The sequence below is a fragment of the Rattus rattus genome, chromosome 3 (assembly GCF_011064425.1).
Source record: "Rattus rattus isolate New Zealand chromosome 3, Rrattus_CSIRO_v1, whole genome shotgun sequence".
Lineage (NCBI taxonomy): Eukaryota > Metazoa > Chordata > Mammalia > Rodentia > Muridae > Rattus > Rattus rattus.
In genome coordinates, this window is record NC_046156.1 from 218,420,983 (window position 1) to 218,434,476 (window position 13,494).

The 13,494-nt window shown below is 47.3% G+C and overlaps 1 protein-coding gene across 2 annotated transcripts; it reads right to left on the bottom strand.

Moving 5' to 3' along the window:
• Positions 1-3,919: 3,919 nt before the first annotated feature.
• On the bottom strand, positions 3,920-13,083 carry Nr2f1 (nuclear receptor subfamily 2 group F member 1). Of its 2 annotated transcripts, none has more exons than XM_032899103.1 (3): positions 12,954-13,083; positions 10,011-10,535; positions 3,920-4,951 (listed from the first exon to the last, which is right to left on the bottom strand). In XM_032899103.1, exons 1-3 carry the CDS (start codon positions 12,964-12,966, stop codon positions 4,671-4,673), a joined length of 819 nt encoding a protein of 272 aa, XP_032754994.1. In that variant the 5' UTR covers positions 12,967-13,083; the 3' UTR covers positions 3,920-4,670. The 2 variants fall into 2 exon arrangements, with proteins under 2 accessions (XP_032754994.1, XP_032754993.1); XM_032899102.1 differs by lacking the exon at positions 12,954-13,083 and adding an exon at positions 11,220-12,006 and having other exon boundaries at positions 10,011-10,538.
• Positions 13,084-13,494: the final 411 nt, after the last annotated feature.

Below are 13,494 nucleotides of genomic sequence, written 5' to 3' on the forward strand. Positions count from 1 at the left end.
TACATCTTGGTTACTCTGCGATCGGCCCCAGAAGGAGAAATTGGCCAATTGGAACCAGGTGAGGCTTTTTCAAAGTATCTCTCAAATCCAAATCTCTAGCCCCGATCTGCAGAAAAGACTCCACGTTTTACTCCCTATCCTCCACCTACCTCTGTCCCTTGCTCAGGTTGCTGAAGCTTTCATGGAGAGAGTTAGCAGGAGAAGAAAAGAAAGGCTACCCGGCAACTTTGGGTCTGATCCACCCACCGCCCACTCCACCCCTTGCTCTTCAAGCTTTTGGGGTCAGAAGCAGTCACCGTTGCTATTCTCTGGTCCAAAATCTTGGACCCAGCGGAACCTGAGTCCGGAGCCGCTGCTCCCTGGGGAAAGGGTCTTCCCAAGCAAAGTCCGACGACAAACAAACAAACAAACTCCGAAGGGGGAGGGGAAGTTAGAAAATGGATTTCCTGACAAGAAGAGATAATAAATGAGAGGCGCTTTCAGATAGATATCTCAGACGTGAAATTGCACCCAGCTGGTTGTGTAAGCAAACAAATAGTTTCATGTTAGGAACTCTCAACTTGTGGCTTGATGAATAGGAAACGACAGAGGTAAATGGGTCTTTAACTCATTTAGGAATACGACTCTTTGGCTTCCCAAGTAAAAAAGCCCAGTGACGCCACAGACCCTGAACAGTCAGTCCCTTTAACAAGAGTTTTATTGGTTCCCACTTCTGTCCCCTTCCCCCCCTTCACATGCTTCTTACGGTCTTCTATTTACAGGACAATCAGGTAATTTGTTCTAAGGGACCGGAGAGCTCACCAAATATGAGGCAGACAGTAGGAAATATAAGGGCTGCCTACACAAGAACATTTTCCAAACTACACTTTTTTTTTTTTTTTGCACTACCCTAAAGAGCTTGTGTTGCAGCTCTCCAGTGTTCCTAGCAAGGCTGGTCAGTGAAGTCTCAGGACCCTACTAAGACCTCAAACCTCTACTAAGGAGGGCAGCGTTCGAGAAGAGCAAGGTGAATAGGAAAGGACTCACGTCTCTGTTTCTGGGTTTTCTTTCACCCAGCCTGGTCCTAAGTTTGAAATGGTTTAGGAAGAATGGAGTGTGTCAAAGATCATATCTTCTCATTCTGCCTTGTCCTATGCTCTGTGAAGGCACAGCTTTGTCCCCTAGGGATTTCTCGGAAAGTAACTTTCAAATATTTCAGCTAAGATAGTTTAAACCTACCTCAAAGTCACTGAAGTTCTTCACTGCCCAGCCATGTGTTTGGATTAAAAAGGAGCATTGCACCTTCCTAAGCCGTGGTAATTTAGAGAAAGAATTCACTTTACAAGGGTTGCCTCTGTTTCCACTGATTCTGGGGAATCCGTGGTTTCCCACACTCCGTTAACTAGTCTCCATTTCCCCAATTTTTGAAACTAGAAGCTGGTACGCCTCCAGAATGACCTCCAGACTCACACCCTGCTGCGTTGGCTCCCCCTGGCGCCTAGCACAAAAGTAGCTCAATACGGTGTGGCCTCTAGCTGGCCACTCAGGCAGAAAAGGTCCCCACCTTCTCCACCTAAGTCTCCTGTGTCAGGTCCGGGACCATAAGAAATTACCTGAACCCGAGAAAGCACAAGATGATCGCAACTTAGATAGTCCGGCTACTACTGTAGCCTGTTCTCAGCACCGAAGGCCCTGAAGTCTTTGGCCTGATCCCTTATATACCCACCAAGGCCAGCCAGGAAACCTAGGACACTTTCCCTAGGGTGCTTCCTGGTTATTGCTAGGATTCCTCACAGCTTAGGGGCCGCAGTCTTGGTTCCTCAACATTTCCTCAGAGAGATCGGATTTGAGTGTGAGTGGGTGTGGTTTCTGTGCCCTGACCTGACCTCTGGGTCTCTAGGAGTCCTAGTCTATCTTAGAAAGGAGATCTAGACTTTTGGTTCCAGAAACACAAGTTTTCCTGGGTGCATATTGCAGGTAGGTCGGGGATGGGGGAAGATACTGCCCAGAATCTCCAAACAGGCCAGTGGGCACACAGGTATCCTTGACTCCTCTTTCACACTCAGCTCTGGGTTTCCCAGCTGCTGGAAGTGCCCTGGAGAGAGGTCTGCTTATCTTTCCACATTTGGATTGGCTGGGAAATTGGGCACAGGATTACAAAAGTCGTTGAAATTCTCAGATCACAAGCACTCTCCAGAGCCCAGGCAGCAAAAGTCATATCACCCCTCACATCATGGAAACCTGAGGAAGTAAGTGCCTTGTACCTCTTGGACACATGCTGTCCACCTTTCTCTGCACTGGGTGCTTTGTGCTTGGGCCTCCATATTGAAATTAATTGGAACATACATTTCAGAACTATGAAAAAAATGTTTATCTGTTTTCATCAGAGGGATCACATTGTAATGAATATATTTTCCTCTCATTTCCAGAAGGCAGGAAAGATCGGTGAACTCTCCTGGCAGCTCCGCTCCCCTCCCCCTTAGCGTCTTAGCTGCAGCCCACCCTTGAACCCACACTCTGCCACTGGCCAGTACAAGAGAGTTCCCAATACTTCCTAGGAGGCCACTGCATTAAACATGACTACCTCTCCGTCCCCTCTGCCTGGGTCTCTGGACTGTAGGAAAGTGAATTAAGGCTCAGTCTCCGTAGGCGTGCAGTTTAGCTAGTCCCCTAGTGACCCAGTTTGAAGACCATGGACCTACCGCAGCATCCCACCCCATAGATGCTGAGCTGTGCTCTAAATGTGAAGTATGTGGGGCGTGCTTAAGAGTTTTGGGAACCTGGAAACTTTCAGACAGCGTAGAGAAAGCACAAGATTATGGATGGCTAAAAGTGAGCTCTTCCCTCATCTAAGTCTGTCTAGGACCAGGGACTGGGGTGTGTGTGTGTGTGTGTGTGTGTGTGTGTGTGTGTGTGTGTGTGTGTGAGAGAGAGAGAGAGAGAGGGGGGGGTGGTGGTGGTGAGGGGTGTTATTTTTAAAGATCTGGCTTTATTAGTATGTTAAGGAAGAGCTCCCTTGGCAGTATGTGTTTTCACAGCTCTGGCTCCGATTCCATAAAACATTCATACTCTGAAAGCTGTCACAGAGCTTGCCCCTCACCTCAATGCATGCCCGGTTAGATGCCTCTAGGAGAGGTATCCAGCTTCCAATGGCCCCTAGGACCCATTTGGCACTTGTGGAAGAACCCAGTCCAGCTGGGCTTCCTGACACCTAGTCCTAGTGTCTGAGTTCAGCTTCTAAGTACCATAAGTGTGTTTTGGGAGGTGCTTCTGTTCATCCACCCCCCCTCCCAACTGGAGAGCTCCAGATCCTACTGGGAAGCCCCCTGACAAGAGCCTGAAAGAGAGGCAAACTAACCACAGGTGGGCAGAACTCCAGGAACACATAAGAGAAGCAAAGTCAAAATTCATGGTGTTGATGCCTCAGTCCTTGCCGAGAGGCAGGGAGAAGCAAGACCTAGAGCTGATAGTCCAGTCAATCCAGACTCAACAGCTTTGAGTAGCCCTCCTCACCCCCTCCCCAAAGCCTGCCATGAAACTTTTGCAAACCAAGCTTAGAAACTTTCCCACAGTCTAGGTGAGCTGACACTGAGTCACTGAAGGCCTATGTGCCTAGAAATTGTGCCTCAAATGCAATCCAGCCTCCCCTGGCCTCTGATACAGAGCTGTCATCAGAGAGAAATTAAAAAGATTTCTGTCTGCCACCAAGGCCGAGCCTTTCCCTCTTACCCCATCACACTCACACAGCCTGGTCTTTTCTTCAGCTTTACAAAAGAGATACAGTGACTGGCCTAAGAAACAGATGCAACCGAATTAGTCTGAACCTTAAAAGTCTCCTCTCCCTTTCAACAAGCCAGATTCTAACAATACTCAATTATCCACAAATTATCCAGGAGCTTCTCTTGCTCCTGGGTATAGGTCAAGCAACCAGACACATGGGTTTTGCTAAATTCTTTTATTTTTGTTTAAATTTTCACTTCAATTTTAATTCTTGAAGAACAGCCTCGACAACATATATCGCACTCATTATAAGAAGCAAAGGGTTATATCAAAAATTATTAGTATAGAATCACAGGAAATCTGGTTTGGAACCAGAAAAAAATACAAAACAGATATAGATACATAGACACAGGACAAATATTTTATAATTATTTGGAAAATGTTATTTCCCCCTAATTCTTGTTCATTTTTGTTTATGCGCATACGATGTTTAAATTTTACAAAAATGAAAATAAAGACTAGTATTTTACAAAATGAATAACAATGTTCAGTGTGTGTTTCTACATAGGATTCAGTCCACTTCCATATGAGTAGTTTTCTGTACAGAATATATCCACATCCATCCACAGTAAATTCTGGAAGGTCCATCAGAGTCCTTCTATTTTATTACATTTCTCATGGTCCTCTCCTCCAAATCTTTTTTTCCATTTTCTCATCAGACAGGAGGTTCTTTTTCTTTCCATTCCAATGTACTTACAGATCAGATCCTAAATGAGTCTCTTTCTCTCCTGGTTTGCAGCTCAGCTTGCATTCCTGCAGAGTGGGCTGCTCCTGTCCCCAGCCCTCCTCCCCTCTGCCTGGCCTGCCATCATACCAGCATCCCCAAAGGCTTTTGAGTCCTTGGTCAGGGTGAGTCCTCTTAGTCTCTAGGGAGTTAGGGGGTGCAGGGGCAGGTGGGAAACACCCAAGGTCTAGGAGCACTGGATGGACATGTAAGGCCAGTTGAAACTGCTCCCTGACAACAACATGTCTCGGATGAGAGTTTCGATGGGGGTTTTACCTACCAAACGGACGAAGAAGAGCTGCTCTATGACAGAAGAGGACACTGTGCGAAGAGAGGGCAATCGCAGCAGCAGTTTGCCAAAGCGGCTGGGCTGGTTGGGGTACTGGCTCCTCACATATTCCTCCAGTGCACACTGCGATTTCTCCTGCAGGCTTTCGATGTGTGCAGCATCCGACAGGCCACAAGCATCTGTCAGAGCAGCCACAGGAGGGAGAGACAGGGAAAGGGACAGACCGTTAGGTGAGTGAGCAGTAAAGGCATACAAACCATTAATGTGTTGAGGAAAAAAGGAAGAGGAAGTAGAAGAAAAGGAAAGGAACCTCTTCCCCCTCCATGCCTCTTTGCCTTCCTTTTCCCATCCTCTATACAAATAACAATAAATCCAAGTTTCACCAAGCCTAGGAGAACAGGAGAGAGATGCACAGGCACACAGAGGTACATCCTGGCTTTGTTTCCCTTCTTTCACCTTTGCATTAAATAATGCACAATGGTTGAATCCATGTTTGCTGTGTGTTGCAACTTGTTTTTTCCTGCAGGGGAACATATTTCTGGAAGAAAAACATTTGCCTTCCCGCCCCTAGATTTTGGAGTGCTTGGAACCCCTGAAGAAATATGCAGCCTTGAAAACAGTTTTTAAAGGTTTCTAGGAGCCTCCCTCCACCAAACCCAAATGACCGAAACCTGCAAGTTCAAGGAGAATCTAGATTGTATAGTGAATACACGGTGCAGGGGCGGGGGGTGGGGTGGGGATGGGGAATCACAAGCTGGCAGAACGGAGAATCAGATCAAGCCCATACTATACCAATATAGGATTTGAGATCAACTATATATGCAGGATAGAGCCCTGCAACAAATTCTCAGTGAGAGTGGACCTTCTATCTTCCTTAGATCAAGTAATTGAAAATTGGTCCCATCTCTGTAAGCCATATAATAATCAGGAGAAATATGGTTCAGTTACTCCAGGCTGCAGAAAGGAAACATCTTCAGCGATCAGACGCGAAGCTAGGCTAGAGGCAGCTGACGCTTCTGTCTCAGAACTGGGGTGTAGGGAATTAGGAGGAATGTGGGGGAAGATAGGTTTCCTATAGCAGGACCAAGGGAGAAGTGGACATGGCACTTTATACAATAATGGCAACTGAAACCCTTTGTGGTTATTTCAAACCAACCAAAGCTCTTTTGGGTAGTCTAAAAATATTTCAAGACAGCAGATTATCCTGTACCCACTAACCAGGGCCAAGCAAATGGACAGGGACATGGAGTCAGAGAAACAGTGGCCCTTCCCTCTCATTTCCTATGTTATTTCTTAATAAAAATAAGGCATGTTTTAAAAACAGGAAGATCAGAGGAACCCTTAACCAGTCAGAAGGTTGGCTAGAGATCAAAGACAGCATTTGCTAATATATAGATCTGGGAAGGGATTTATGTATGACAACACCTGTAACAGAACATTGTATAATGGGGAAGTGTGACCCTAAGAAAACAAATTATTCAAAGCAAATTTTTTGTCTGCTGTTTCCGTGCTGTGTATTGGTTCAAGAACTAGGCTTCACAAAGCAGTCTGCCACCTTCATCTACAAGGGTATGGCCTCAAGCAAATATTTAAATAAAACTAGTGATAATTCAAGAACTTCTGAGGCAAGTCTCCTTTGACCTCAGGTCCAAACTGGGTTCCTTTCAGATGTCTAATTACTCCATCCAGCTGGTGCAGTGCATCCATACTGGTCTGAGTTGGGACACCAGGGAGATTATTACGGCCAGCAAGGCCCGGACAGGAGCACCTGGAGGCTTTAGTGCATAGAGAGGGGACTCAGAGGTCAGCCCTTGGGCCTGCTTTCTAGCATAGCCTTGCTGAATGGCCACCACACAGACTTGTGTGTGATGCATTTACATATATCTTGTGGTGCATACATTTTCTGTCCTCACATCCTGGGATAGTCTCAGCCACAGAAAACACAATATGAGAAAGACGCATTGATATCCTAACAGATTTTCCCCTAAATATCTGTTTGACACGTCCTTAAATCAGTAAAACATTAGGGTCCCTTTCTCGTCCCCTAGGCAACTCCAAGGGGAAGCCCAGACAGGTACACTTGGGTCCTACACCGACTGCTTTCACGGCCTTTCACCTTTGAAATGGAGTGACTGGGGCTGAGGGTGCCTGTGTTACCAGTCAGCTATTCCTGGTGGCCTTTACCATCATGAGTCTAGTTCCGGCCCAGCTTCACACACTGCCTAATCATTCACCCATGCAGCAGGATTCTCCCAGCTGTACACAGACAGGACAAGTGTTTGAATCAATTGGTGGGTTGTGATGGTAAAGAGAAGTGGGCAAAGGCTGTAATTCAGTACATATTTGCCCCCATGAATTATACTCCAGATAAGAAAAGGAGAGAGAACATACGAAATCCCTGTCTCACTTTTTATATGGTATTGTCAATGTGGGAACCTTTAATATTTCTTCTACAGTATAAGGAAAAGAAATTATGTAAATAAATAACCATTACTGCTCAGGCCCTCCCGGCTTAGCCTTTGTAGTGCAGAGAATGTATTTCATGTTGTGCACTCAGTAGAGTTTAGTGTTCAGGAAATATAGATGTAATCAGCTGCCATAACTAGAAATCAAAGTTATTATTGTGCAGAAAATGGATTTATTGTATTTATGTTAACTAGATGGCTCTTTTCAGAGTCTGTCTCATTTATTTGAAGGAATATTTAGGTGTATGAATTAAAGACTTTTTTTTCAAAGTAAGTTCAGGTCATGACCTAGTCTTTGGATGCTGTCCAGAATATTAAGAATTAAACATACCATCCGGAGGCCAAATGTAAAAACCACCACGGGGGACCCTCATGCCAGCTTCAAACACTTAGCCAGGACAAGCCATATTGGACAATATGTCTAAAACTGTCTTCTCCATCATTCAAAGTTTGCTTAAAGTTGGATGACTTAGGGAAGCCTTCTTCCCACGAACTCCCTTCTGGCTAGCAATCAAAACAAGTTTAGTCAAAAGTGGAAATGTGCTGTATGAAAGGGGGTGGGTGAAGGGGGTGAATTACTACTGACAGCTCTATTTCCATTTTCAGATATTCTGTCTGTGATTTTCCAACAAAATAACATTATTGTTCATGTCTTAGCATCCCTTGCACCTTGAAGTCTTGGTTCAAAAAACTCCCTTGGAAAACTTTTTTTTATTTTTAAACGCAGGAACTTTTCACAGGAATGCTTTAGGATGAAAAATTTAAAAAGCAAAGCGTGCATAATTCCACAATGTTCCCTACAACCCACACAATCCTAGCCCCCCCTCCCCTGGGAAATGGCACAGGTTCGGCAAAGTCAAGGGTATTCAGAGAACTTCAGGGGCATACGGAACAGAGAGATGAGACCTTTACTGAGAAGACCTCTGTCCAGTTTCGTGGCACACTTTTGCTTTAAGACACTTCACTGGGTGGGATTTTACAACCCTAGCTTCTCTACACTGGCTCCTTTCCTGATGGATTTGGCTAAAGGAATGGATTGGAGAGCCAGCCAGGCCTGGGCCAGGCAGAGTCAAAGGATTCTGCTCGCGGCTTCCCAGGCTCTTTGTCACTTTTGAGAAACACATTTCCATCAAGAAGACTTATTAAGATAAAATGCATTCAACCCCCGAGGAAGCCATTCAATAAATCTTCCATTTGTTTTAAGTTTTTCACTTTATCCCCTTGCAGAGAATGACTCCCTCCCTCGCTAGCAGACCTGCATTTGCACAGAAAGTAAAAGGGGACGGCAAGTCCAAGGCTCTGGCCATCTTGCATACAAATGAGCTGCTCTTGTCTAAATAAATTATCTGCTGTTCAGATTGATTTTAATACTACATTTGCTACATTACAATATTGTGCAAATTTAAGAGTCATTTTGGTACAATGTAAATATGATTCTCCATGCATGGAAGTCGAGAAATCTTGATAGATTATCCCACTGCTTACTGTTCAACAAGGAAAGAGTTTTGCCATCTCTGCTCGAGTGGTTTTAATTTGGCTTTTGGAGGGCCTGGCTCTGGGATAGATTTATTAGAATGGTTTATTTGTTCTCCTAATCGAGGAATTAAAAACAATAGTGTCAATAACGGTGGTAAAATTGCAGCTAACCTTACTTATCATGGGCAGAGCTCAAGACCCATGTAAGCAGCTTTGCCCAAGCAGAGTTCTTTCTGGCTTTGTTTGTATTTCTCCGTTACCTGCAGTCCCTGGTGTGTATATATTTCCCTCTTGTAAGTTCCAATAATAAAAAGCGGATAGTGTTCTCACAGGCTTAGACCAGAGCCCTTCAAAGGCAACGTTAATGCACTTTCCTGGAAGTTAATTTGAACCATCTATCATAAGAGAGATTGTTAACATGCATGCTACCACCGCCTACACTTAATTTGATATTTTTAAGGTATCCTTTTAAATTTCCAGTGTTTGTGTGTTTGCATGGCTATGAAACTTATCTCCCGGCCCGGAGTCCTCTCATGCTTGCGGGTTTTACAGTATTGCTTTTGTTTTTTTTATCTTTCTTGTTTATATCGAATCCGTTTTCTTTCTTTCTCTTTTTTTTTACGACCCTCAATAACCTCAGCAACTGCAAACATGAATGGTTTCCGATAAGGGAAAATCAGGCAATAAAGCGGGATTATTTATGTTTTATTTGTGCGTATTCTTCTCTTTCCGCCTCTGTCTGTGTCTCTCTGTCGTGAATCTCATCCAAGGAGAGTGCCACGCAGACTAGGAAGCCACCTTCCCACGTTTTCTTCTTCCTTCTGTATCGTTCCTCCCCCAGAAACACTGAGCTCTTGTACACACACACACACACACACACACACACACACACACACACACACACACACACACCTCACACACACACCACACACACGCGCACACGCACATGCAGAGAGCTCACACACAGCAGCTAGATGATCCAGTGTCCTGCCTCCCCAGACACACAGTCGCCTCGCTCTCCGGGCGCGCGCCGAGTCCAGGCCATCCATCAGGCCAGGCCGCCGGCCTCACCCGCGCCTCCTCCGCTCCAGCACCACTACGCTCCCAAGATGGCAGCGGCGCGGCCGGCGACATCCACGTACCGGGGCTGCAGACCCTGGGCAGGCCCACGGTGGCTCGAGCGCCCGGCCTCACAGCGACAGCGGTGGCACAGGAGCTGCAGGGAGCTAGGCGCCCGCCGCACGGTCCCAGGGCCAGCTCACCGCACAGCCTGCCCTCCCCGCAACCGCATCCTCACCTGACGTGAACAGCACGATGGCTTTGAGGCAGCTGTACTCGGCAGAGTCGACGTGCAGCGCCTTGAGCTTCTCCACCTGTTCCTGAAAGATGCGGATGTGGTCCATGAAGGCCACGACGCGGTCCGCGGACATGGGCGAGGCGTGTAGGCCGGCTGCTGCCAGCAGCGGCGCCACGTGCAGGGGCATGGAGCACTGGGCCGCGTTGAGCACGAACAGCTCGCTCCAGGTGAGGCGTAGCAGGGACACCTGGTCGGTGATCTGCAGATCCGGGAAGAACGGGATGTTGCGGGCCCACTCGACGGCGCTGAAGAGGAGGCGGGCGGCCAACTCGCAGATGTTCTCGATGCCCATGATGTTGTTGGGCTGCATGCACTGGCTGCCATAACGGGACGTGGGGTAGGGCTCTGCGCGCAGCAGCAGAGAGATGTAGCCGGACAGGTAGCAGTGGCCATTGAGGGGATCCCCGTTTGTGAGTGCGTACTGGCCTGGATTGGGCTGGGTTGGAGGCATTCTTCCTCGCTGAACCGCTGATAAAAAGAAAGAGAGAAAAGAGGCAATGTGCATCCAGGGGGCTTGTGAACATCGCCGAGCCACAGCGAACACCCAACGCAATGTAGTTCTTTCCTTCAGTCACTCGCTCCCGAAGCATCTTCTCCTGTTGGTTTTTACTCACAGATCACACTGCCAGGACATCTGGGGTGAAGTCATCTACCTTCACCGGCTCCATATGTTTATCCATAGCCTACATCCCTGGCTATTTCAGCCAGGGAAGAACTAGGCCTGACTGCAAGGCCCCTAGCTCAGGATGGCTAAGAAAGTAGCACCCAACCTCCCAGCTACTACGAAGCAACACAGAGATAAATGAAACCCCATTCAACCTTCCAGAATGATACAAATCAACGTTGGTTTTTTTTTTTTTTAAGTGAAACCTGAGAAAGGCTGTGGTACCAACCACAAACCTTAGTGCACTCTTCACTTGCAAACATGCAGCAAGTGTATAAAATGTTCCCACAATCTCTAAAGTGCTACAGAATTATCTTTAAAAGAGATACAAGTTACATATCTTACTAAGCACTTACAAGTTTGAACCCGGAGCAAGCATCATACACACCTCCTCCCACCCTCCCTCCTCCCGACTACCCCATACAAAGTTCTCACTATTAAAAGCAACAGAACATGTAAAAATTTCAAGAGAAAGTTGAACTTACAGTAGCCAAACATTATTGAAAAAAGTAGGAACTATAATTAATGTCTGTCCTGTGCGATGCCACTGCAACCTGCAGCCAGCTTTGCCCAGTGAATGCACGAGCTTGCAACTGCAAAAACACTGGATTCATTAACCATCTGCATGCAAAACGTAAGCATGCTTTGAGTTCTTAAAGCTGACCAAAGTTTTTTTTTTTTATGTGTATGTTTTACTTCAACAGTGCCAGCATTTTAAATTGCTATGTAAACAAAGACAAAGCTAGGGAAAGTTAGGGCTACTGAACTGCCACCCCCCAACAAATTAGTAGAGATAGGTCCATGTCCACAGAGCTGTCCTGTCTCAGGCTCTGCTCTATTTTCTTTGGTTCTACTTCCAACAAGAGTTGCAGTGCAGTTTACGCTCTTGAAACACAATGGTTAGAATACTTTTTCTAATTATAGTTTTGAACTTGGCAGTTATTTTTCAATTAAATGAGAGCACAATTCAAAGCCCCCCCCACCCCAGATGCCTGCAGAATCTCCCTGGAGCTAGAAATGAAGTCATCATATTTGCCTCTTCCTTGAGATCTGAAGGAATCCAATTTCTTTTCTTGTGGTATATAAAATATAATTTTAAGCCATTACAAGGAGAAGTAATCTACATTCTTCGAAATTGACTGGTTCACTAATTTGACTATATCTTTAATGATTGTCAGGAGATAAACTTTAACTATAAACCACTAAATATATTTGTAAGAAAAGTGTTCCATCTCATGCCACATGAACATGAAGTATATCCAAATCCAACATCAAAAGTTGTGCTAAAAAAAAAAAAAAACCCACACATCGATTAAATGATGCAGAAGCTCATGCCAGCTGCAGCTTATGCATTATAGCCAAATCAGAAGGATCGGTAAATGCCGTTGTAAATTGTAATTTGTATGCAGTATTTAAACAGAGGGTGGAGTTTGATGAAGAAATAAAACGAGTATCAAGCTTTAAAAATGACACTACTATAAAAGCAGGGTTCAGTCACAAACTTTCCTTTCAAAGTATAGGGGTGAAAACAAGGCCACAGCTCGGGAGGAGGCGGCCCCAGATCCCTGAAGAGGAGAGGGAGCCAGTGAACAGGCCAGAAGCCCCCCTTCCCCCCTAATTAGACCTACAAGTGCAATAAATCTCACTCCTCTTTTTCCAAGCTAAGCTTCCTAAAGGATGGTGGCAGCAATGAATCTAAGGTTCAGGGTCCTCCAGCCCCAGTCCTCTCCCATTATAAATAAAAGATACGATGAGGCGGAGGAGAAAGTGGAATGGGGAAAACGAAAAAACAAAACCAAAAACACACACAGAGAGAAACGGTTTTCTGCGGAAAATCAGCACCCCTCCCAGGTTCATGCCAGCACAGCCCCTAGCATCCTCACACACAAGCGGGAGCGAAACACACACGGAGCACGTCCGACAGAGGAAGGGAGGGATGTTTAAGCTACAGCTCTGGATCCCAGGGACACAATCTTGAGCAGGCAGCGGGAGGGGTGGAGGAGCCCGGGAGAGGAGCGCAGGCCGGGAGGGGGAGGCAGCGGCAGCGAGCTGGGGGGGTGGGGGACGCTGGGGGAGGAAAGCAGCGAGGATTGGGAAGCCGGGACCGGCTGGGACCACAGGAGCCCCATCCCCACAGCCACAGCCACCAAGGCGAGAGAGAAAGAAAGAGCAGGGAGGCGGGCGAAGCGCAGGGAGAGAAGCAGAGAAGAAATATTCACCTTCCCGCCTCATGCCCACTTTGAGGCACTTCTTGAGGCGGCAGTATTGGCACTGGTTGCGGTGGTGCTGGTCGATGGGACAGTTCCTGTTGGCACGGCATGTGTAAGTTAAGTTCCTGCGGACGCTCCTCTTGAAGAAACTTTTGCAGCCCTCGCAGGTGAATTGGCCGTAGTGCTTGCCGCTCGACTTGTCCCCGCACACCACGCACTCGATGTGCTGCTGGCTCTGGCCCGAACCCGGCGGGCCCTGGCCCTTGTCCCCCGCCGTGCCGGGGGTGGCGGGCGCTTCCAGGCTGGCCTGGGTCTGCGGCGGCGCGCCGGAGCCCGCCTGCTGCTGCTCGCCGCCGCCGCCCGCCGCGGGGCTGCCTGCGCTGCGGGTTGGGGCCGCCGGGGTTGCCCCCTGGCCGTCGTCCTGCGGATCTCGCCAGCTGCTAACTACCATTGCTATATCTTTGGGCCCGGGGAGCGCTGGGGGAGCCGAGCTGCTCGCCGAGGGCCGCGGGGCGCGGGCGCGCTGGGAGGGAAGGGAAGGGGAAGGGGG

Bases quoted from the DNA above. Each gene is read 5' to 3' on its own strand.
- Nr2f1 (XM_032899102.1), bottom strand. The intron at 4,952-10,010 runs GTGAGGATGCGG...CTGCTCTGACAG, and splicing joins CATCGTGCTGTTCACGTCAG to ATGCTTGTGGCCTGTCGGAT.